General features: G+C 43.8%; 1 protein-coding gene across 3 annotated transcripts; it reads right to left on the reverse strand.

Moving 5' to 3' along the window:
* Positions 1-385: 385 nt before the first annotated feature.
* On the reverse strand, positions 386-23,434 carry FBXO21 (F-box protein 21). Of its 3 annotated transcripts, none has more exons than XM_062590260.1 (12): positions 23,230-23,434; positions 21,082-21,217; positions 19,099-19,193; positions 16,254-16,375; positions 14,263-14,409; positions 13,273-13,406; positions 12,871-13,007; positions 11,888-12,064; positions 10,957-11,089; positions 8,171-8,361; positions 7,031-7,188; positions 386-3,832 (listed from the first exon to the last, which is right to left on the reverse strand). In XM_062590260.1, exons 1-12 carry the CDS (start codon positions 23,385-23,387, stop codon positions 3,720-3,722), a joined length of 1,701 nt encoding a protein of 566 aa, XP_062446244.1. In that variant the 5' UTR covers positions 23,388-23,434; the 3' UTR covers positions 386-3,719. The 3 variants fall into 3 exon arrangements, with proteins under 3 accessions (XP_062446244.1, XP_062446243.1, XP_062446245.1); XM_062590259.1 differs by having other exon boundaries at positions 386-3,898; XM_062590261.1 differs by lacking the exons at positions 21,082-21,217; positions 23,230-23,434 and adding an exon at positions 19,334-19,397 and having other exon boundaries at positions 386-3,898.
* Between the last annotated feature and the right edge of the window lie 271 nt (positions 23,435-23,705).

Below are 23,705 nucleotides of genomic sequence, written 5' to 3' on the forward strand. Positions count from 1 at the left end.
AGATCCCTCCCTGTGCATCAGACAACTATTACTTGCTACTGTCACCTATTACTTACCTCCCAGCCTCCTCCTTCTTCCCTAAGCATGCTTTTTCTTTCCCCTTAAGCCTTCAGAAAGCCACTGAAATGTGATAGCACCCCAAGCATTCTGTCCATGGGACAGATGGCTGATGACACAGAATGAAAAGGGAGAAGACAGCATCAGCTCAGCACGAAATTCAGGACCAGAAGATTTTGCTACTGCACCAGACCAAGTAGGAATGACTTTCTGCTTGGCGGAAAGACTGGTCAGTGAAATTAGACAACACGATGGGGCAACAGCTCCACCTGCCCCAGAAAACAGAGCACCCCTTTTTTCAAGTGAAGCCTGCACAGACACAACAGAGGACAAATCATGATGTATATGCGTATACATACATACATACATATATATATATATCTCTAGCATATGCACATTCTTGCTGACCCAGACATTACTCACAAAGAACTTTTGGGATCCAATGCTGTCTTCTTGAGTAAACCATGATGTTAGTGAGGCTGCTGCAAAAGCACTTGCGCTGCCAGGAGGAGAGATGGACAGAAGAGACAAATGGAGGAGCCTCCCGATGCACAGGCAAACACCTACTGTGTGACCTGTCAGCCCAAAGACATGTTTCTTGGCTGTGCTGGACCTCCAATGCTCAGTCTGCCAGAACTGTGCATTTTAAGAGGCTGCTCAAACAGGGATGGGGAGGTATCCTTGTGTTCGTTTTCTCTGGCTAGTTTGGATGCTTGGTTGACGCCTCCCACAGCTGCAAATACTTACGTGGGAATTGCTCCTCAGTAAGACCAAAACTGCACACAGACTCACAGCGTGCAACGTAGCCTATCCCAAAGTCAGCAACAGAAACGCAGAACGAGGCGGCTGGCCTACTTCACCCCACAGGAACAAGAAGGGTTAGCTTTTACCTACGTACTTTTGCCTTTGGCTGTGTCTGAAGGCCCAAAACTGACTTGGACCCTGTGCTGCTGATGTTGTGCAGTGAACACTGAAATGCCTTCAGCCTCTTCCAAACTGGGTGCATACAAGGACACGTCAGTGCACCTGGACAACATGAAAACCTACACAATCATGCACCGACATTTTTCAGCATCTGCACAGCAGAGCCACCCTTGGTGGTGCTATATGAAACCCTTCTTTCATCACTGCCAGCTGACACTTGGCTGTGTTTTTTTTTCCCCTAGTGTGGTGTGCTCAGACAGGTCTGCCTGCCATCAGAGATTCTCTGACTACACAGTGTTTGCAGAACAGATGAGAGGTATTAGTTGTCAGGCTAACTGGGCTGCCTGTGAGCTTAACTCACTCGTATGTCTACCCACTATTACATGATAACACTCTCCTTGCGCTGACTGTTACACCTCGTGCAAAACCGGAAACCGTTGAGTCTGTGGGTGGGGGAAGCACATGTGAAGTGCGGTCAGGAGCGGTTCCCGTGCTTCCTCCAGCACGGACTCTTTCTAAAAGACTAGAAAAAGAGTGCCCTTGGCAAGATGGGCATAATGGGCTCTGTGGGCTGCTCTGGGACTCCCATCATCTTATAAAGCACACAGCAGATTTTTAAATGGATTAAATATTTGTCAAGCACCAGTTTTTGGAGAAGCTTTGGCCAGCTTTGTGTCAACTCCCATGGCTACTCTATGGCACAGTTCTACCTGGCATTCAGATAGCACCTTGTGCTGAGGACCCTTTATATGTGGTAAACCTCCTCACGTGCTCAAGATGTCAACAGACTGCCCCTTTGGCAGAGGGGAGCATAAAGCCTCAGGAAACTCACTGGCGTATTTGTTGTCATATAGTGAGGGTCATCAAAGCTGAGATGGGGAGCAGAGGGGTCCAAGCTCTGCTCCTCTGTGCCTACTCTCAGCTTCGGGCATGTGTTCCAGCAGACTCATTCCATACCTTACCTCCTAATTAGGAATCTCTTGGAATCTGCTTGAAGAGTCTGCTGCAATCCTTGATAAAAGGGGGATGGGTTCTGGTTGAGATTTTGCCAAATGTTCTCCTACCCTGCTTTCACCTGGACCAACTCTACCTCTGTGGAAAAAAATCTAAGCTTCCCCTCCACCCCCTCCTAAGCTCACTTCAGTCTACGCTTCTTAAAAGATGCTACATGGAGTACAACCATCTTCACCATTTCTCAGCATTAACTACGCAGGACTATTCTTTCTAAAGCACCAAGATTCCTGCAGACCACCTCTGCTCCACAGGGAAAAGCTCTGGGCTTTCAGTATTTATTTCTCTTATTTAACTAGGGCTCAGTATTTCAAAAAGGATGGCATGCAGGTCAAGTGCTCTCTCAAAAGAAGGGTGTGTGACTTTGCATGGCAATACTTGAAGTGTTATAAAGAACTAAGAGCATCCATCTAACACTACAGGGCATAACACCTAGTTCTCACCTCTGACCTAACTACTGTGTTGCAGCTGCATAATGAGAAGACACTAGCTGCAGCTGGCCTACAGGACTTGCTTCACGAGCCACAAAGCTATGCTATATGTGCATGGAATCAGTCTGCGCACCCCATCCTGCCTGGACTTAGAAAAAAACTCTCTGTTTTGCTGGTCTTCATGTGCCTTGGGCTGCTAAAGCACTTCCCTTTGGGTACAGGAGTATGTCAACCCTCCTCACCCTCCACAGGAGTCCATTCTCTTTTGGCAAAAAGGAAGAAGGCCTCAAGCTGCAGGCATGAGCATCTTTTTCACACCTGGTTTGGCTGATTCCAAGGCTGGCCAGTTTCCTTGCACAGTCATGATCCCAGTGTAATGAATACCAATAGATCAGAGACTACAGTGACTAGAAGCTCCCCACAGGTCAAACAGTCACATCAGCATTGACCTCAAAGCTTCCACAAAACACTGCAATGCGATTCAGAGATGTCCTGTGAGCATTCACAGCTGTGCTGCAGCTCCCACCTCACACAAACACACATTATGAACAGACCAAAAAACAAGGGTAAGAACACGGGCTGGGATCATTTAGCAGACACAGGAAAGAGCTACGATCTCATCTTCTGATGACGAGTTTGTACCATCCGTGAGTTGGTCAACTGGATTTCAGAGTTACCATCACACTTGCCAATCGAAGAGCCTTGCTGTTTCTGTTTTTGTTGCTGGGGCACATGCCAGAGCCCATAAGGATGTTCAGAATCGGAATGGTAATAATCAGACTATGGAGGTGAAGCAAAATCTGAGCAAAAATTCAGACTGGAGAAGACAGTGAAATGTAAGAGATTTTAAAACGACCACCAGCATGAGATACACATAAGGGAGAAGGAAAAAAAAAAAAAAAAAAAACAACATTGCAAGGACAAGCAACTTCCTTTTCTGGAAGAAAGGGTTCTTCCTTATTCCACAGTAGGGATCTCACTGTGTCGACAGTCTAGGCAAGACATTCACACAACAAAAGTATGTGCAAATCCTTCTTAAAGGATAACGTGCTTCCTAGCATGACCATCCCTGCAAGATCCTTACGCCTGGCCTCAACTACCAATATGTCCTTGTGCCTTTGGGCCAGTATGGGCACAAAGGCAATGGAAAGATGCTATAGCACCGGTTACAAAGTGCAATGCAGTTCTCAATGCATTAAGCCAAAGGATTGTCGCCAAACTTGCCTTCTGGGCAATTCTCGTGAAGAGGATAAAGCTACGCTTCAGCTGCTTCTGTCCTCGCAATGTCTTTTTCACTCACGCCTTGCTTGAACTGTAGATCTTCTGAACTGTGGCACATGTCAGCTCCAAATCCTCTGGGTACCGAATTTCTAGCTCGGTATTTGGTAGGTAGTGATTGCCAGTAAACTCTGAAAAATAACGGCCGATGTCAGGGTGAGGGATCTCCCGAGGCTCAGAGTTATGTTCCAGGTTCTCTGTCAGGCAAGAGAAGTATCAGTTATCACTACATGAAATGCCTTGCTGCAAGAAAATAAATCCTGTGCTTCTTAAGTCTTTATGTCTCAGAGCTCCAGAAATACTTCTCTTGACTGTTAAACAAAACAAACCCCAGTCCAGGAAAACAAGCTCACAGTACGCCAGTACGATTGCTTACAAAGCCTCATCTCCAGTTCCTAATGGATGCTCGCACCATTTATGAGCGACATGAAAATTATTTTACGATGGAGAGCACATTCCTGCCTGACATTAGACTACAGCAGGACCTGACCTGCTCTCAGTCTGCAGACCATAGGTCTTCATTTTTTGTGCAGGACACTAAGTAGACCAGAGAGGCAACAGGGTCTCAAGAGGATGCAGCCTGATGCTCCTGTCACAGACAGCTGGAAAAAGCTGTAGCATTGAGCTCCGATCTCCTAAGTCCTACAGGAGACCAATCCCAAGCAGAGACCCTTCTCAAACGCTCAAAGGTGAGGCAAACTACATAAAATTGTCCTGGTGGAGAAGCGTAATATAGTGCCTTGTCCCTCTGAGTCATCAGCATGGATTTCAGCCATGTCTCACACAGCAAAATTAACTTCTCTAAAAACAAACTTCCCACAGTAAAAAAAGTCCCTAAACCCAGCATGTTGATTCTTTCCCAGAGTACTCCACTTTCTCCTCCATACAAAAAGGTACCAACTTAACTCGATTGAACACAACTGTTAAGCACCACTTATAAACATTAGCACTACAACACAAAGGTGACCCAAGCCAATGGTCCGTTTGCTCCCTCATTATTTGCTTAAAGCAGTGTGATCAAGAGGCAGCCCAGGAGTAAAAATGCAAGTACAGGTGCTTTGCAGCAGTCCCAGACTGATGTCATTTTTTCCAGTGCACTGCCAGGTACACAGGTAAACACAGAAATCTGCCTAACTCAAAGTCTGACTTATCTACAAGGCAGGTGTGGGGACGAGATGGAACACAGAGAATATAATTCAAGAATAATTAATCTGAAACATTTTGAGGTCACCATACAGAGAATGCATTCAAGTCCATACAGGCACTTCTGAGCAAGTTGCACTTTGGTAGCAACTACCACATGTCAGTGTGCGCATCCAAAAGCACGAAGACTTCATACCTCAGCAGGCTGTTGCAGTCCTATGGCCTTGCAAAGTACCATTTTCTTGTGCTGCACAACTGTGAAAAGTGATTTATGATCTGCTAAACTTTACTGAAACATGGTTGAGCAGAGTACAAAGTGACAAACACAGTGACTCAACAGAAAGCAGGTGTGTGGGGGGGGAAGAGATTGAGACAAGGGAGGTTCATCACTAAGCAAAGAGTATCAGAAAAAAACTGACTACCAGTTTTTGAACCTCAGGTATTTGGCCTGTGCCAACACAAACAAAGGAAAGGCAAGAGAGAACAGGCGAGATTCCAAAACACCTGCTCTATGTGGAGAGTTTGGTATTAGCTACAGCTCAACATACAAATTTACAGGAAGGATTCAAAAAATCAAGCAAGCCTATAATAAGCTTGGTGTTACTTCTGAGCTGGTTAAATAAAACTCTGCATATAGATTTGTTTAAGATTCTTCCAATAAAAAACACGTATATTTTGTGTGTATATTTATATATATATATATATATATATATATATGAATTTTATATATACACACACACACTTTCTTAAGAGGCAGGGAGGTTTCAATAAGCAAGGACAAACCCCTAATTTTTTCCAAGAAATATCAAAACTCATGGAAGCCACAGAGATGACAGTGCCAACCTACAGCTTGACTAAAATATGCTGTGCTCTGGAATCAGCCAGCATTACACTCACTTATAAGAATTGGGGAAGGGGGGGGAAGAGAGAGCAGGAAGAAATAAGAACAGATGATTCAGCCCCAGAAGCACTTGTTGCCAGTTATTCCATTAATTTTCACTACAGTGCACATTTAATAACAATCCGTTGCACAAAGTTTTTGTTTTTTTAAGACTGAGAAGCTAAAAACCGCCTAATATGAGCAATAAGGCTGAGCTGCACATATTCTGGGACCTCGCACTACATTTTTAGACTACTGAATACACGGTAAGTCTTAAGAAAAAAAAGGCACACTTTACACTTTCAAAGATAGGAGTGGACCCTCCTGTAAAGCCACCTCTTGCTCTCAAGCCGGATGACAATGTGTTAAGGAGCACCCTCTAGCGAGGGAACTGAATCACATTTTGTTCTGCATTTCCTAAGAGAAAATGCAGAAGCTTGTAAACAGAAGAGTATGGTCAAGCTGTGCAGCTGCCCTGCCAGCTAGATGTCATGCCTCTTTCACAGAGAACAAACATGAAATAAAAAACACTCTGCTTACAATGGACAGAGTTACAGTTAACCTATTTTTTTGAACTTGAGCTGGCTATTTCTTATGTCCTAACCTCACACTAGACCAGCAGACAAGACGTTGGGTTTTTTGGTGTTGGTGTTTTTTTCATTTGTTTGTTTTTAAACAGTATCTTGCATTAAGAATGGTCAATAGAGACTTCTGCATCTCTTGGCATTTGCGATATTTATTTTTGTCCCACTCTTATTAGAGGTGGCATTAAAAGCCATGCTGCCCATGTTCTCTGGGATCTTGGCACATTCACAGTCTTATGCCAAAAACTGCTCAGAACCGTGCCCTGACAAAGTCAGCACACACTCTCATTAGATCTTATTCTGAGGTTCCACCCAAAGGACAACTATAGTTTCACAGAGTGAGTGCCAAAGATTTCAGGAAAAGTGGAATCAGCTCCTTTAAAAAAAAAGCAGCAATCATGCTTTGGACATGACTATTTTTTACGGCATAAGCCATGTATTTCTACAGTAAGAGGAGATTACATCAAAGCAGTCCTTGCCTTCCCTTCCTAGCACTAATTATCTCCTCCAGAGCAAACAAAACAGGCCACGAATTCAAGACCATTTTACTTTCTGCCTCAGTCTTAAATTACAATTTATGCTTCATTCTTAAAAGAGCTAATCATTTAAGCATTTCTTTCAGCGCACATCTCTTTTCGCTAGCACAATTCAAATACTTGCCACTGCAGAGCAAATCCATGCCTTCTGAACAGACAATATACACGGGAGTCTCCTTTGCTCACCTTGAGCAGCGTATCTGCAAGAGCCATCTTCCACCAGCACGTTGTAGAAAGGCTGGTGAGGGCCGTGTGGAAGGCTGTGGACGTTCATATTTCTGATCCATTCGTGCCCCATCATGCAGGCAGGATCCCAGCCATAGATCACGCAGTTATAGCCATATCTAATGAAAAAGATCACACCTCAAAGACCATGAAAATATCAGAGCCACCTCTTTTCCTCAAGGGTCATACAGCACAAACAGGCTAAAAGCCTCCCTATCCTCAGATGAAGGAAAAGAGAAAAACCGATACAAGAGAAGTGCAGGCATCTGTCTGTATGCTTTGGGGGCAGGTGAAATAACAAGGATAACTGGGTAAATAGACAGAATAAACAGCTGAAGACAAAAGGAAACCAAATCTGAGACTAGAATATCAGCAACTGGGAGAACAGGAAACAGGGAGGGAACAACCATTCTAATGTGTTTTACAGTTACTTTTGTTCCTGTCACAAAGACACAGTAATCCCAATATTGAACTCCCAGAAAAAGCCAGCATTATTTACAAAATATTTAAGTGATTAATTGTGAAGTATCATAACTGTCACTGCTGAGGACCTAAAATGTGCTCCAGATGTCTTGCTGAGTCAGAGTAGAGGCCAAGGTAATGCAGTGCTGGCATGTCATTCCGGCAGAGTAGTACAGACAGGAACACAAAAGCTCTGTGCAATGGGGGAAAGAAGGTGGTAGTAATACCACAGGGAAAGATTCATAAGCTACCTTAGGAGCCTTACCACATCTTACTAAGTCACTTCTGTTCACCATTCCTCTAAAAACCACAGCAGTTCATTAACTGATTATGGATGCTTTTTTGAGAGCTTTGTGCTGTGGAAGTTCTACTTATGTGATACATGATGGTTCAGATGAGTCACCTCACAAACCTCTCCGCAAGCAAACAGCAGTGAATATGCTTGATCTCTCAAGAGACAGAGATCCGCTCCCATTTTTCTAAGTGATATGCAACACAGATGCATGTGCCTGGCTTTTTGTTTTTTTTCCAGATATCTCCTTGGCAGATGAAAACCATGTTTCATTAGTGTGAGAACGAACACTTCTCGTTTGTTACAGTGCAAGCCTGCTAACACAGGGAAGGTTTGGAAGAGCTCACCTCTTGTGTTTCATAATCAGCCCAATAGAAAAGCAGACTTCTTTGTGCTTCTCATCTGATCGGTGCTTCACCTCAGGGCCCACCTCCTCCTTCCGGCGTTCAATGTGTTCCAGAGTATGTTGAACTAAGTATCCAACAGCCCCATGTTGGGATGGGTCCAAAGCCTGAATATGCTGCAAGATGTCCAGAACCTTCAGCAACCAAAACAGGAAGACAGATTTAGAACAAGTCCCTGCAGCAGTTCACCACTTACAAGCAGGTACAGATATACGTGTCAAGTTAGCTGGGTTTAAGTGCCCAGGCCTAGACGTCTGCCACAGATGAGCTCTCCACACAGGACTGAAGATCTCTGCTCTAGCTACACAGTCCCAAGGAGCTCTTTACACTTGCTTAGCATCAAGAAACTGCAGACACTTCTCTCTTTTCCTATTTGTAAAGCTCCCTACTTCCCAGGAAGGTCACCTTTGAGCAAAATAACTCCCCAAAACTGAAGCCATACAAGTTAATCACATCACACACTACAACTACAGGGCATCAAGGAAACCATTTCAAGGTTCAAAAGATGTTAAAAGAATGCTATTGCTAGTCTCCCAAATTGCTGCCATGAACAACTCCAGATGATTCTGCTGTACCTAAAACCAAACATTTCAGTTTAAAAATATTCCCTCAACATTTCTCGAGGAGGGTGGCAGACAAAGAAGAGGGCAGCAAAAGGAGAGGGAAGTGCAAAATAAGTTAGCTGTACTGTGAAATAAAGAGAAGGTTCTCTGTCTCTTGCTTGTCTCAAAGTGTCTCAAGAATACCGACTTTTAAAGTATTCTCAAAATAACAAAACCTGTAGATCCAGAATACCAGGCTACCAACACCTTCTGGCACAATGTCAGAGCATCAGGGCATGAGAGCTGCTGTAAAGTCTGTTAGAGGCTGGCAGTACAAGTTTTACTTTTTTACCTCTCTGCATCTTACCAAAACTGTTGGCTAAATAGTTTAGGTAAAGGTAGATACATCTGTCCCAGTGTCAAATACCTCAAGTGCTGCCTCAGCACCAGAACTGGAGATCTGACACAGCTCAGCCCCTGGGAAGAGGACTGTCACCTTGATATATCACCTCACATGCTGGAGGCTTTGGCTGCTTTCAGCATTTTAAGCAGTAGCAAAAGCAAAGAGAAATACGGATGTGAGGCTGTTTGGCACGAACATCAACCAAGAGTTCATGAAAACAGACTTGGAAGAACAGACAGATAATCAGGTATGAGAAGAGGAAGCAGTTCAGGATCCTTGGCCACTTCAATTTAGCTAGCTGGCACCTTAGCACCTTGAAAAGAATGCTAAAACCAAGAACTCCATAGAAAGGGGAAGCTAGATAGCTCTGCTCAGCCCCTAATATTTTGCACCAATTTCTACAAATCCGGCAGACTGCTGTTAGCGCTGGGGGATTCTGCTCTGTTGAACATGCAACATTCTCTTGCTAACTACAATTCCGTCTAACGGCCCAGAAGGAGCAGCTACAAATGAGGATGCAATACTGAAATGCCTAGCTATCACGTGTAACTAAGAAATTACACGTTTTAATTGCGTCTGGCAATCTGGTGCAGAGAAACCACAATACAAAACTCTGCCATGGGGTGTATTATTTATCCTGATGGTCTGCAAATTGCAAATATGTAAAGCACCAGTGCTTTACATTGCTGAGTGCTGTAAAGGGGACGATCTTTCAGTGTTCCACTTATCTGCCCTGTATTCAAGTATTTCTGCCATTTCAGCTCAGTGAGTTTCCACAAACAATTTCTTAGCTTGGGCTGCTATTTTTTTGTGGACTCTAAAACTTGCAATTTCTTTCTCTTGGCAGCAAGCTTAGCACCTAACTTCTTCAAAAGGCAGGTAGCTTCTACAGCAATTCCATTCTTCAGTTGATTTAGCGGGAAAAGCTTTGCTCTCTTGCATATCTGGCCTGGATTCTAAACAATATTTCTTCCCCCTGTCCCAAACCTAACATTTTGATTTGGCAGAGACATTGCACACACGCATGAGCTTTGCTGAAGCAGCACAGGAAGTTTTGACTTTGAAACATCCCTGTGCTGTAGTAAAGCACTACAGAAATGACGCTTGCTTTGAGTTATACATTTCCTCCTTGTGCTTTCCTCAAGTTTAGTGAAAGGCTCAAATGATCCAGACAACTTTTAGGTGTGTTCCTTCTCTGTCACTTTCACAAGATAGTAGGACTAAAGTTTCAAGGCTGAAGGCGATATTAATACCCCTGTCCTTGTGGTTTTTTTTTTGTAAGTTGTTTTTTTTTCCCCACAACAATCACTGATCATGTGGCTAAGGCTTCTGAGAACAGCTTTGGTTCTGCTTGTAAAAGATAATTTCTTGTAAATTTTACGATAAGGTTATCACTCTTTTTGCACAAGCCCAGTAAGAGTTCTGCCACCACCATAAGCTAGGCGTAAACCACATAGAACGCTCTTGCGTCTTACAGCTTCAGTTTGAATCCACAGTATTGGTTTCAAGATAAACTGTCAGACTCAGGCAGTAAATCGTAACTTATGACTCAGACTTGAGGCTTTTCTCAAGTCTCCCCTAGTGCAAGCAGGAAAGAATCATCCTCTTTCCCTGCTTCACATAGCAGAAATCGATTCTCTGAAGTGTGGTAACTCATTCAATTGCGTTTATTACAGAAACAACTTGTGGCAGACTAGAATGCAAACTGATGTAGTCCAAAAATCAATAACTAGTGTTAATAGCGTTTAGCCTCTCAGAAAACATATGACCGAGTGTCGAGGTACCTTTTCTGGCCAGATTCCCAGGTGGAAGTATAACCTAGCCTGGAGCATTAGATGCTGCACATTGTCCGGATACATGGCCAGGTACAGATCCAACGAGTCTCTCAAGAGTTGATAAGACTGATCAGTGCTTTCTCTGCCAGCAAAAAAGAAACTCATTTGTAAGGCTAGCTCTCCAACTCCTATCCCTACTACTCCAGCATATAGAGATAGCCACTAAAAATGATGCTTCACAGTATGCTCATTCAATAGGAGTGACTCCAGGGCTGATTGTTGCTCATCACCTCCACTGGCTTGCTCAGAAGGAAAAATGCTCCACAGTTGCTAGCCAGACTCTGCCCTCCCACTTCTCCAATGTGCTACTTGGTCAGATAACCCTATTCAGAGATTTCTCTCTCCAAGCCTTATGTTCACTTCCTTTTAAACTTTGCTTTTGTTCCCCTTGCTTAATTACAGCTAAAGTAATTCTTTTACTCTGTGATTTCTGCCTACTACTACTTTAAAAAATGATTAAGAGGTGCATTTGAAAATAAAAAAAAAGATTTTCAACAAACAACAACAGTCCCTTTGAAATTGTTCATCTAAGCACGAGTTGTCTACTCGATCATAATGAAGGTCTCTGCATTCAAGGGAACAGTAGACAGTCCTTTACAGTTCTTATCAACTTCTCATATAGAAAAAGCAAACTGCTCATTTTCTTGAATGAAGCTGGTTTCACAAAATATTCTTGCTCCCCCACAATACTGCTGCAGGTGATTAACAGCAACTGAACACTGCCACACAATGTTCATAGTTCAAGAGACTACCTGGCATGACTGATAAGTTATTAAAGCACTCAAATACTGTTAAGTAGCAGTATTGTGTATGCAGACTGTATATTTGGGGTTCTCTTTCACTGACTTTACAGGTCAGGTGCTCCTCAGCTACAACTCACCGCTTTCCAAGGTTTAAGAGATTTCCCACCATACGCTGCAAGACCTCCTTTGAAGTCACCACTCCATAGAACTCTTCTGTCACATGGTGGCCGATAAGATACTCGCACTCCTTTACCGTCAACTGCTTCCCCTTTCCAAAAGCATCAATGTAGGCGTAGTCAAAGATATCTGTACTTCTAACAAAATATCAAGGAAACTACACTGTGATGACGGGTCTCTCAGTAAAGCAGAATTATCCATTTCTGCTCTCCTCTAAGGGCTTCCTAGCTTGTGTTTAAAACAAGCGTCACTCAGAGCTCCCTCCTAATGTAAGATTACCTGCTACCTTCCCTCTCCTCCTGCCTTCTTCAGATAAAGAGATGTGGGAAAAGATGGAGCAATTAAATAGACTTTCTCATTCCATCATGCCTGTTCTTCACTTTTTTCTGGTTTGCTATATCTATTGCTACATCATATTACAAAGATGTGTTGGGAAGCACAACAAAATCCATGCCTCTGGCATCTGAGGTACAGCCCCAAAAGGGGTAGATATAGACAGAATCATTGCTCTGAATTAGACTGTTGATGTCTTTAACAAAACATAGATCTCTAAATTAACCAAGACCAGGTCAGAGACTTCCTGCACTGACTTAGAGGATTAAATGAGTGCACAGTACAACAGCAATGACCTTTAGCAAATGTTCTGTATAAAAGGTTAAGTGAAATCAGCACCTTTTTTTCTTTTCAGTTGTTCATAATTTTATTAAATAGGAGAAACATTGCCATATGATTACTGTTATTTCACATGCAAAACCTGTTACAGTTCATTAACAGCAGAGCCGAGTTCTGGGAGAACTTCTTTAGAGGTTTGATCTTTTTCTCAGCCTAGCTTATAATTACAGATGGAAAATAATTAAACATTCTGGTAGAGCTATGGAGCGTAAATGATTTCTGGCTTTTATTAGGGTGGACACAAACTTCTGAAATTTAGCAGATCACTTACCCTTCTTTCCCTTGACACCATCGCAGCAGAAAATGACTAGGGAAGTTGACTGGTTCAAGTTTGACTCCCAGCTGCCTGGCAATTGTTAAATAAAGCACAGACAAACTGATTGGAATACCCGTCCTGCGAATCAAAACCTGGGGTGGGGAAAAAAAAAATGTGTGAGACATTAAAAACAACAAAACTCAAAAAAAGCAAGCTTTGATTTCAAAAATACAGAACATGAAAATACAGACTTGACAGAACATACATTAAAAGATGACATCATTTCACTGAGTTTACAGAAAATTATTCTTTTGAGAGAAAACTATTTGCCTGACTACATCTGGACAAAAAAACACTACCACCAATCAAATGTCTCAAGCCCTGCAGCCTTCTAGTGTTTGCCTAACACATACGTACCTGGTGAATGTATGAATTCAGAGAGTTATAGTAATCCAACTCATTTCCTTTGTATTTTAGCTGCTCATATAGGACACAATTCATAGCATCAAGTACCTGCCGCTGAAGCTCCACTTCTGGAATCAAGACCTCTCCTTAAAAAAGGACACACACAGCAACAAAGACTGAGAAAACAAGTGTATTTTAACCTTCCAGATAAAATAAGCCTCATATCATAATTCACGTGGACTGAGAACACAAGAGAAATATCTCAGTTCAGATGGTCAACAGACACTGGTTCAAGGCGACCGTGGCAGCACAGAGCCCTACTACTCCACCCGCAATGCAGCCTGGCTCAGGAGATGACCCTGCAGTTCAGGTGCGCAACAGTGCTGCCTTGCTTCCTCCCATGGCTAGAGAGCCGAACCAAACCATCCCGTGCCAGCAACAGCACCACAGCTGGATGTGTGACACCATCTGGTCACAGGAGGACCATTTTCACTGCTGAAGAGTCCCAGGCTGGCCATCCCAGACAAGTGGCCATGCTCTCCTTGAAGGAGAGCAAACATTAGAGAATGCTTTTGCAAATCAAGGAGCAAGAGGTTGCCTGACCTTCGGAGATCTTAAAGCACACACCACCTCTACTGCTGCTAACTTTCTAAGACTTGAAAAAAAGAAGAGGCTGTCCCCACAGCCCTGCCTTCTCCAGCTACATATCAGGACTGCTTAAGACTTCAGGGGCAAATGAGTACCTCTTTCTCCCCTCCCCCCAACACTTTTGCCTAGACAACATCAAGGAGATGAACAGACAATCCTGATCTACTGAGTTTCTGTGGTTGAACAAATAGCTGTTACCTGCTGTTAGTTAAGCAAATGCATTCTGACACCTGCAAGAGGATTAGGAACAACATCTATTTATACTGCAGTAATTCAACAGTTATTTCACCTTATCTGTCTGTATCCAGAGCCCTGCAAAAATGTTCCGCAGTAAAGCACGTTTCTGTACAGTACCTGCCTTGGAAGCCAAGCTGGGATGCCTTGGATTTTTTGTCCGCAGGACTTTGCGCACTTTATCTGCGATATCATCGACCTGTGCCTGGACACTTTTTAAGCAGATGTCTGATAGAGGGTTACAGTACTGGTCAATTAAAACAGCACCTGGAAAAAACAAACTACATAAGAAATAGGACTTCAGTTCTTTCTTTGTTAAGCTTTTGTCTACCCTAAAATGCAGCTCTATGACATAGAACAGGCAGGTGCTGCAGAACACAGGAGCTTTCCTTTTTGGTTTGTATATAATGTGATACACCCAATACATAAAAGCAAACAACAAGCCAACACGATAACTGCCAATTAAAATGCAACAATTTCACTTTGGAAAGCGTAAGTTTAGCCTCAAGATTTCAGATGTAACACACGTAACCTCCTGTTATTCTCACAAACTCAGTATTCCCCTCTCTGCCATCTTGAAGGGGAAAGCAATAGAGTTGCACACCAGCCAGGTTAGTTGTGTTAGATCAGGTTTAACCAGCCAAATCTCCTGCCACTCTGCATCTCCGGGCATCTTCCCAACTTGTAATGTTTCTAATTCAGAGCCTCAGATAATCTCAGCCTTGTCTCTCCTTCAGCTCTCATTTCTTTCTGCCACACCCTTAATCACTATTATTCTTGCTCACTGTTCCCTCGTCTGCTATGTTCATCTTTCTCTTCCGTGCCTGGCTCTCCATCTTCATTTCAGAGACCACTATAACAGAACAGAGTAACAAAGAATTTTCTCAGAATCTTCTCCTTGCTGTCTTGTCACCACTGCTCTTTCCAAAGTCTCCATACTGTACAACCTTTGGAATCAACTATAATCACCTGCAAGAATTTTGTACAGATCACGCCTCTTCCAGCTCCCTAAAGTGCTTCATTAGGGCCACCATGCCAGGTGGGTATCAGCAGGGCCCCAAGCCACATCTTTTTCCCTAGAGCCCCCATGCTAACCAGGTGAAATTTCACACAGGTGTATCTCTTGGTGCTCAATAGCACCTGCACAGCAGATAAACGCACATATTTAGGGCTCACATGATAACCTACATAATGAACCATCCTGCATATTTCCAAAAAAGGCCACCTTTGGCTTTCCCTTCTTGCTCCGGTACAGTCCCTTCTCAAAGGGGACCTACAAGAACCAGCTTTGGTGTTAGAGACTTTCCCATGGCCTTTTTGAGATATTTAGATATCTATCTAGCTATATGTGTGTATCTATCAAGTTCTACAGACAATGGCAGATTTCAACACATTCAGAATACTGCCTTCTCCACAGCAAGCCTGAAGCAGAGAAAAATCCACTAGACTGGGGGCAAGAATTGCAGAAATGCCTTTTCTTTCTTTGCAGCAGCATGCATTTGCATTCCCACAATGTGACTGAACAGCTCTCCGTTACCCCACTCTACAGTGCACAGTTACAACGGGACAGTGGTCAGAGAGCTCTCAAGAGAAAGTCAAAGCACCTAGGCTTTGAGCTGCCAAAACTCACCCTCTCTGCAGCCTCCTTCTTACACACACCTGAAAAGCTCTTGGGAAAAGATGGTAGGGAGCTGGCTAGAAATCAGACCGGTTGTTCTGATAGGACACACTTGTCCATGGGCCACTGCTGCAATGCTTCTGCAATGTCAGCTAATTAGGATGCTGAAAAACTGCTGGTACATTGCTCAAGATGCAGACAGAAATGTTTTAACATTTTTTCCATTACTGCTCTCACCTGTCCACACAAAACTATTCAAGCACACAGCACTGACAAAAGCTAATGGAATCCTGATATTCTGATGCAACTCTAAGCACTTATTGTAAGTTTTTGAAGATATCTGTTACACCAAAAATCTAAATCTAGTTCTGATTCACTCTCTCCAAAGGCTAGTTGAAATACAAGCAAGAAAGCCTCTCTCCAAGTAAAACAACAGTGATGGAAAGCTGTCATTAAGTGTTCTTCTTGGGGTTACTTCCAGAAAAACACTTACCCTCCAAAAATGACTGCTGATCAGTAGGGCGTTGAAGATACTCCTTCAGATTTTTTAATATATTTTGTTGTCGTAGGAAATACAGAATTTTCTTTGCGTAGTACTTCCAGGTGAGACCTTTCCTGCATATTTAAATACAAAAAGTATTGTCCTAAGCAAGCACTTTAAGGGTGAACATTTGGTTTAACTTTTCCAGCCAATACAAGTTCACAATTTAGACTACTGTTTTTCTAAACAAGACTGACAACACCACTATCACCAGAGAGGCAAACGTTAAGAGCAAACTCAATGTCAAAATAAACATACCTTAAGATTTCTACAAAATACTGCTCCTATCATCTCTGATCTTCATCCCACGACTAATACATTTTGAGAAGATACAGTCTCGCAGGAGACACAGATCCTGATTAAACTAGCTCGGGAATATCTGATCAAAATCCCATGTTTTATTCATAAAACATTATCCTCTGCCTGGCTCTGGATCCCTTCAGAACATAGTCTTAAAATATCCTCTCACAGTTAAAGAAATCAATGAAGCACATGAATATAGGCCCAATGGTATTCAGAAGAAAAAATCCCCAGAGCAAAAATCCTCTGTCACATTCTGGAAAGTCATGAAGAGATCAACAGTTGGCGTGTAGGTCATGCAATTCAAACCCTTACAGTTGATATAGTAAAGCCCTTTCAGTTTCTAACTAACAGGCAAAGGCAGAGCACCCAAGAAAAAACAGAAGAGAGCTGATTACTATCCAAGTAACATTTGAAGATACCACCTGAAATACGACAGACCAACTTAGAGGCGTTTAAATCTAGACAATCCTTGGCTCTTTGTATCAGGTTACCCGATCCCTCACAAAACACTTTTACATCAAATAGTTAGGAATGGTCCTATACAAAGCCCTGGACCCAGAAAGCAGAGGAGAATTATACTGATTCCTGGGCACCACTATTGCTACGGCTTTAAAACAAGTCCAATTTACTTCTTCAGAGACGTGCCTCTTCCCTTGCTTGCCCTTCCTTTGCTCCAGATTGCAGGTCAGATCAGTCTTTTCCATCCTGCTGAACAGGAGAACAATCAAACCTCATAACACTTTATACTCTTCCTATAATTTGGGATGCTCAATAGGGACAACTGCTTTATTCGGATATCTTCCAGGGAAATGATTTAGCCTAATGCTCCTGAATGGCAATGACTACAGCCTAATCAGGGTGTAATTAGCATCAATTCTGCTTTATGAGGAGGCATTTGGCTAGTGCAAAGGCTCAAAAGCTTTTTAACCAGTTGTCAAATGAGAGATGTTTAATCCCAGTTTAAATAGAGAATTCACAAAATGGATGTGAAAAAAGCAAAAATGAGATGATTGTCATTCCAGTTGATGTCCTTTCAAGCTCTGCTAACAGCCCCTTTAATCAAGGCTATTAGACTCCATTAAGAGTAATCTATTGCTGCTTCATATCACAGTGAAAGCAGTCTGGTTTATATGCTACCAACAGAAAAAACCTTCAAATGAACCAATGACTCATATTGCTCAGAGTTAACTATGGCAGTAAGAACACCTAGGCAGAGAGGAACCACAAGTTTTGTTTACCAGCCTGGCATTACACCCATCTGAATAACTTATGGAACTGCAGATTTTGCAGTGGCTCAGTTAAACTCACTTGTCTATTTTGGGACAAAAATTGTACATTAGGAAGAGTGTTGCCAGCAGGTCGAGGGAAGTGATCCTGCCACTCTACTCAGCTCTGGGGAGGCCTCATCTCCAGTACTGCATCCAGTTCTGGGCTCCCCAGGACAAGAGAGACATGGAGCTACTGCAGAGAGTCCAGCATAGGGCTACGAGGATGATCAGAGGGCTGGAGCATCTGCCCTGTGAGGAACGGCTGCGAGAAATGGGCCTCTTTAGCCTGGGGAAGAGAAGACTGAGGGGGGATCTTATCCATGTCTATAAGTCCCTGAAGGGAGGGTGTCAAGGGGATGGGGACAAACTCTTCTCAGTTGTCCCGTGTGACAGGACAAGAGGCAACGGGCACAAACTGAACCACGGGAAGTTCTGCCTGAACGTGAGGGGGAATTTCTTCCCTGTGAGAGTGACGGAGCACTGGAACAGGTTGCCCAGAGAGGTTGTGGAGTCTCCTTCTCTGGAGATATTCAAGGCCTGCCTGGATGCAACCCTGTCTAACATGCTCTAGGTGATCCTGCTTGAGCAGGGGCATTGGACTCGATCTCCAGAGATTCCTTCCAATTTCAACCATTCTGTGATTCTGTACTAACTTGCTAGAGCTAAGAAAAGCAACAGGAGAAAAAGGCCGTAGCTTCACGATACAGGGATTCACAATGGCAATGCTGACTGATGGACTCCTGCTTTCCTCCTGTGCTGCTGCAGCAAGCCAACTCCTCAGTTATGCCACTATAAATCTCTCTGAACACGCTGTAAATCATTTCAGCAAACCAATGCAGGTAAAACATAAAACAACCAGCAACAACAATAAAACCCCCAGAAATTCCTTAACATAGTGGCTACTGCAGAGAAGAGGGTACACGGAACATATGCTGAGAGACATCACGCACTTGCAAGGAAACAAGCAAGCAACAGAGGGCAATATAAAGCTAGAAGACCTCTTTCTTGTATAAAATTTTATATGGTTTCTTCTGGGAACATTAAATCTGTTCTGAACCTAAACGCAAAGCAATACCTTCTAGCCTCAGTAAGCTTGGGAATATTGGTTTCTAAGAATGACAAAAATCACAGAAGTTGAAGTCAGGCATTCACCACAGAAGAGTTTGCCTTTAACTTGCTAGATGAAAAAAACCCTTCCACTTCAAATCCTTCTCACATTTTCTTACCTTCCTTCCATGTTAAGGATACACATCAGCTCATCCTCAAAAAAATGACTTGGACATCCAAGAGTCTCAATGTCACTGAATCCATCACAGGGGACCTGTCAAACCAGACAGTTACATACAGCACAAGATATCTTTTCTGAATAATAATTCCATTAAAAAAAAAAAAAACTCAACGCCAATTTTCCATGAAGTTAAAAAGAAGACATATTTATGATGTTCAGAACATTCAGCTCACCATGTATTAATGGCCTCCATTCTATGGATTTATTACAAGGATCCTTTGAGAGATCCCGCAGCATCCTCCAACAATGTGAGCTAGCTATGAGAGCAATCAGCGTCCCACAGAGATGCTTGGGCCAGTCTAGTAGTACAAGGTCCTATGTAGGCTGGGCTCAATTTGAAAGTAATTTTAAGGTGGAATCAACTTTTGCTTGCAGTCAGCTGAACTTCTCTATACCCTCCCTGGTTCAGCACATTGCTACTGGAGAGGAATGAAGGAACATACACAGGTCACAGCCTCTATAGCTCCTCCAAGCAAGCAGGAGATAAAGGGAAGCTGCCTTATGCAGGGTCTAGAACTCAAAGTGAACAAAAAGGGATACTCTGGTCCTTGCAGTTGCAGGGGTTCTCACACAAGGGCCTTTGTTTCAGCTTCAAACCTATAATTAAAAACTTCTTCTGACTAAGCATTATTGACATGTGCTAACCAGGAGTTTCCAGTGCATTGACCAAACTGAATTCTTTGAAACAACTACTTACATATCTGTACTCAAAACAAAGTGATTCCCATTATAGTCTGTACCTTAGTGGACATTCAGCTAGGATTTAGCAGACCTGGGTTGGAAGTCTCTTCCTCTCTGATTCTAAGTAAGGAACCAAACTAAGGTTTCTAGCCCAACAGGAGATGGTCTTAATTACTAGGCTTTGGATATTGCTGAATTGTCCCTCAATAGTGTTCGCATACATGACTGCAGTAGATGCAACAGGATTGCAATCTAGGAACCTCTTCTTCCAATTAATTTCCTGATACATTTTTTCCACGGTCAAATTGCTGCAGATAGAGTACAGTTCAAAAAGAACAGGTAAGACATACCCATCTCCCAAAACCCTACCGGTCGCATGGCCTCTCTCTTCAGGGTTGAAAACTTAGGTGTCAACCTTTCCTTAGAATCAAATAGAGGATTTCAACATCTCCTATACCTTTGGAGAATCCTCTGCTGGACCACAATGTTATTTATAAAGGAGCTGGAGAGGGGTGGCCATCACCAGCTCAGCCATTTAGTGGCTCTAGTCTAAACTTTCTAATTCTGCAAAAATTATCAGCAGCATTTATGCTCATTTCACTGAGTCCCAACTTGACCCAAACTGTATAGCTACCTAAAAAGTATAGCCATCAACTCAGCAAACAGAAATAACAGCTGTCCCACATGCAAAATAAAAGATAAAATTTTCACTTAAAAAAAAAAAAAAAAAACACTGAATGCAAAAATATCTTGGTACTGTGAGTGGATAAAGAACTTAAATAAAATACTCTCCAAATCAGTACAATTACTGTGCCTTAGTTCTATTTTGACTTCTGACAACTCACAGAAGAGCCTACCCTTGCACAAGGTCCACAGTGAGAGAAACTGATAGGCTGTGGTATGCACAGATGAACTATCAGTCCTTCAGAAATTTCTGAGTTCCTACAGTCAGGTCTGAACAAGAGGCAACGAGCAAAGAGCTTTTAAATAGGCTCTGAGACCCCCATTAACAGCTGAATGTGATACGTAGAGCGCATTTTGGACTCTACATAGTTTGTACCTAGGATTTTGGACTTTTGCTTACATTTTGGCTAGCTGTCTTAGCCTTCTCATACAAAATGAAGTACTAAAAATTTTCTGACTGGATAGCTGAAAAGATGGGAGAAGGGAAGACAAACTAATAAAAAGTACTAAAGGCAAATAACCAGGCTATCATAAATATATAGAGAAGATTACTTACGTGTTCAGAAAAGAATCTTTTTGAGAATGAAGCTACAATTCTCTGGGCTTCTAAGCCAGCATTGTGCCGTGCTTTGTATTCTTCAAGCCAGCTAACACCATCTGTTTGGCTATAGTATTTCAGTAATGATGGCCACCTATATAACAAAAGATAAAAGAACAGGCACGTTAGTTAACACTTCAACATCATAGAGGATCTCTAGAACTATAATCCAAAGACTGATTCAAACATCAAAGCAAAACGCCAAGTAATTTCATCTGAATATTTCTGGTTATTTAAAAATAAGCTCTCCAGCTGCCTGTCAACAGCAAGCACTGACAGGAAACCTTTGAAAGGTCCATTCTGAGAGTCTTTCTGTATCTAGATACCCCAAGCATTTTAGGGATTTCCTCTAAAGCTTCATAAGATAAACACAGTTATCACATAACACCACATAAAAGAGATGTAGAGTTTTATAATTAAAAAAAGTTTGACATTCTGAATATGGATTGCTTTTAAACTAACTTGTCATCCAACAGAGCAAGAATTCATTGTCCTGGGTTCTTCCTACTACATTATGGGTCTAATTAAAAGGATGCACAAAATGGAATCCCCTCAATTGCACGTGCCGGTGGCAACATGTACTGGAGGAAAACAGAGAATTCTGAAATCAAAACATGATAGCTAAATGCTTTTGCAGTTCATTTTTAAGGTAAGAAATAAGCCTGTCTTATAAAAGAAAGCAGCACTTGCTTCTCTGAGTCTAGAGCTAAGCTAAAAAAGCTAAAACAGATTTTATAGCTTACTGAGTAGTACTTCAAGGTAGGCGAACTGAAAACCTATTTTCAAGTAACAGTTTGGGTGCTATTATTAGCAGTAACTTTCCTAATCAAGTAGCATCACTATTGCATGTGCTACTGTAAGGCAGCCCTATGCAATAAAACACAGGCCAGCACAGCAATGCGCATGGCTGCTCTGAAGGCACAAAGATCATTTTGGTTTAAAACATGAGGAAGAATCAGCACAGATGGAAATATTGTGGGCAGTATGGAAATGAAATCTGAAAAAAAGGAGAGGCCTCTGGTAATTTACAGGGGGAATTGTTTCACATTTTGATAGTTACATCTGTCAGTTACTACTAGTTTTCCTAGAGCATCACATCAGATTTTCTTTTCAACTCCATCAATTCCCTTAGGTTCTTTTCAGGCTGCTAATATATACATTTTAAAAATCACTATATAAGATTTATTACCAACTGACCAAAATGCATACAGCTGCATCCATCCACACATGGAAGATATTTTATTCCTAGCTGAAGAAACAAATACGCTGTACTTGCAGTTACATAATAATGTCAAAAACTAACCAAATAACCTCATATTACACAGTAACCTTTCTCCTGATGGATCCCTAGCCGTCCATCCACCACTAAAAGGCAGCCACGCTGTAGCAACAATTCCAACCATTTATTTGGGGATGAGAAAAGAACAATCTCTCAGGTTGAAATTATACTGCAAATTTTAGGGAGATAAAACGCAATCACTCAGGATGGAATCCAGCCAGGACCAAAAGGTTAATACTCAGGCCCCTGCCAAAAGTTCTGTTACCAAAGGCAGAGGCGGACAGAGCCACGTACTAAGCATCCCCCACACTCGATTTCAGCTGCTGGCTCTGAACCACCTCAAGAGCTCACGCTTACCGCAGAAATCAGAGCCACTGAATCAGCGGAAGCATCAGGCCAGCTATCCCGAACCGCAGCTCGGCGAACTGGAAAACCCGCAACTGTCCAGCAGCCTTCTTTCACCGGCGGGGGCAAAATGATCCTCGCCTGTGAGCGAGGCTAAATTTTCAGGAGCCAACCCGCAATTAGTGGAACCAATATTGCTGCCCGGCCCGCGCCAAAGCCCGGGCGCGGAGCGCTGCTCCGGGAGCCGCTGCGGGCCACGCCAGCGGTGACCGGCACGCTTTATGTCCCCACCACAGCGGTCCCGCCGGGCTTCCGCGGCCCAGGCCCGGGGCGCGGTGAGGGGCGCTGAGGGGCTGGGGGGGGCCCTGCCCGGGGCCCTGCCCTGCCCCCCCCCCAGGGGGCCTCCCCCCGGGGCCCTGCCCTGCGGCCGGGCGCGGCCCCGGCCCCGGCCCCGGCCCCGGCCCCGGCGCGGCGGTGCCCACCTGAGGCGGAAGCGCTCCCGCCACACCTTGCCGTGCGGCTGGCACGCCTCGCGCAGGCGGCGGCAGGTGCACGACACGCGGCCGATGTCGGCGGCGCCCAGCACGTCGCTGCAGAGGATGAGCTCGAGCAGCTCGCCCGGCAGGTCGGTGAGGCCCATCCCGTCGGGCTCCGGCCCGGGCTCCGGGCCCGGCTCGGCCTGCGCCGCGCCCCGCCGCCCCCCCGCTGCCGCTCCGGCCGCCGCCGCCGCCGCCGCCATCTTGGATGTTTACCTGAGCGCCCCGCCCCGCCCCCCGCGCGGCGGCGTTAGGGAACGTCCGCCATCTCCCGCTTCCGCCGCCGGCGCGCAGGGGAAACGCCGGGGAGCGTCTGCCAAGTGCCGCCGCCCCGAGAAGCGCAGCGCAGCGCAGCGCTCCGCCCCCCCCCCGCCGCGCGCCCGAAGGCAGCGGGGCTAGGGAGCGTCTGCCAAGTGTCGCGA

Source organism: Rhea pennata, chromosome 17 (assembly GCF_028389875.1).
Source record: "Rhea pennata isolate bPtePen1 chromosome 17, bPtePen1.pri, whole genome shotgun sequence".
NCBI classification, from domain to species: Eukaryota; Metazoa; Chordata; class Aves; order Rheiformes; family Rheidae; genus Rhea; species Rhea pennata.

Bases quoted from the DNA above. Each gene is read 5' to 3' on its own strand.
- FBXO21 (XM_062590259.1), bottom strand. From the start codon at position 23,387: ATGGGCCTCACCGACCTGCCGGGCGAGCTGCTCGAGCTCATCCTCTGC. The intron at 13,008-13,272 runs GTACGTATGTGT...TCCCCACCCCAG, and splicing joins TGAATTCATACATTCACCAG to GTTTTGATTCGCAGGACGGG. The intron at 8,362-10,956 runs GTACCTCGACAC...TGGTTGCTGAAG, and splicing joins TGGGAATCTGGCCAGAAAAG to GTTCTGGACATCTTGCAGCA.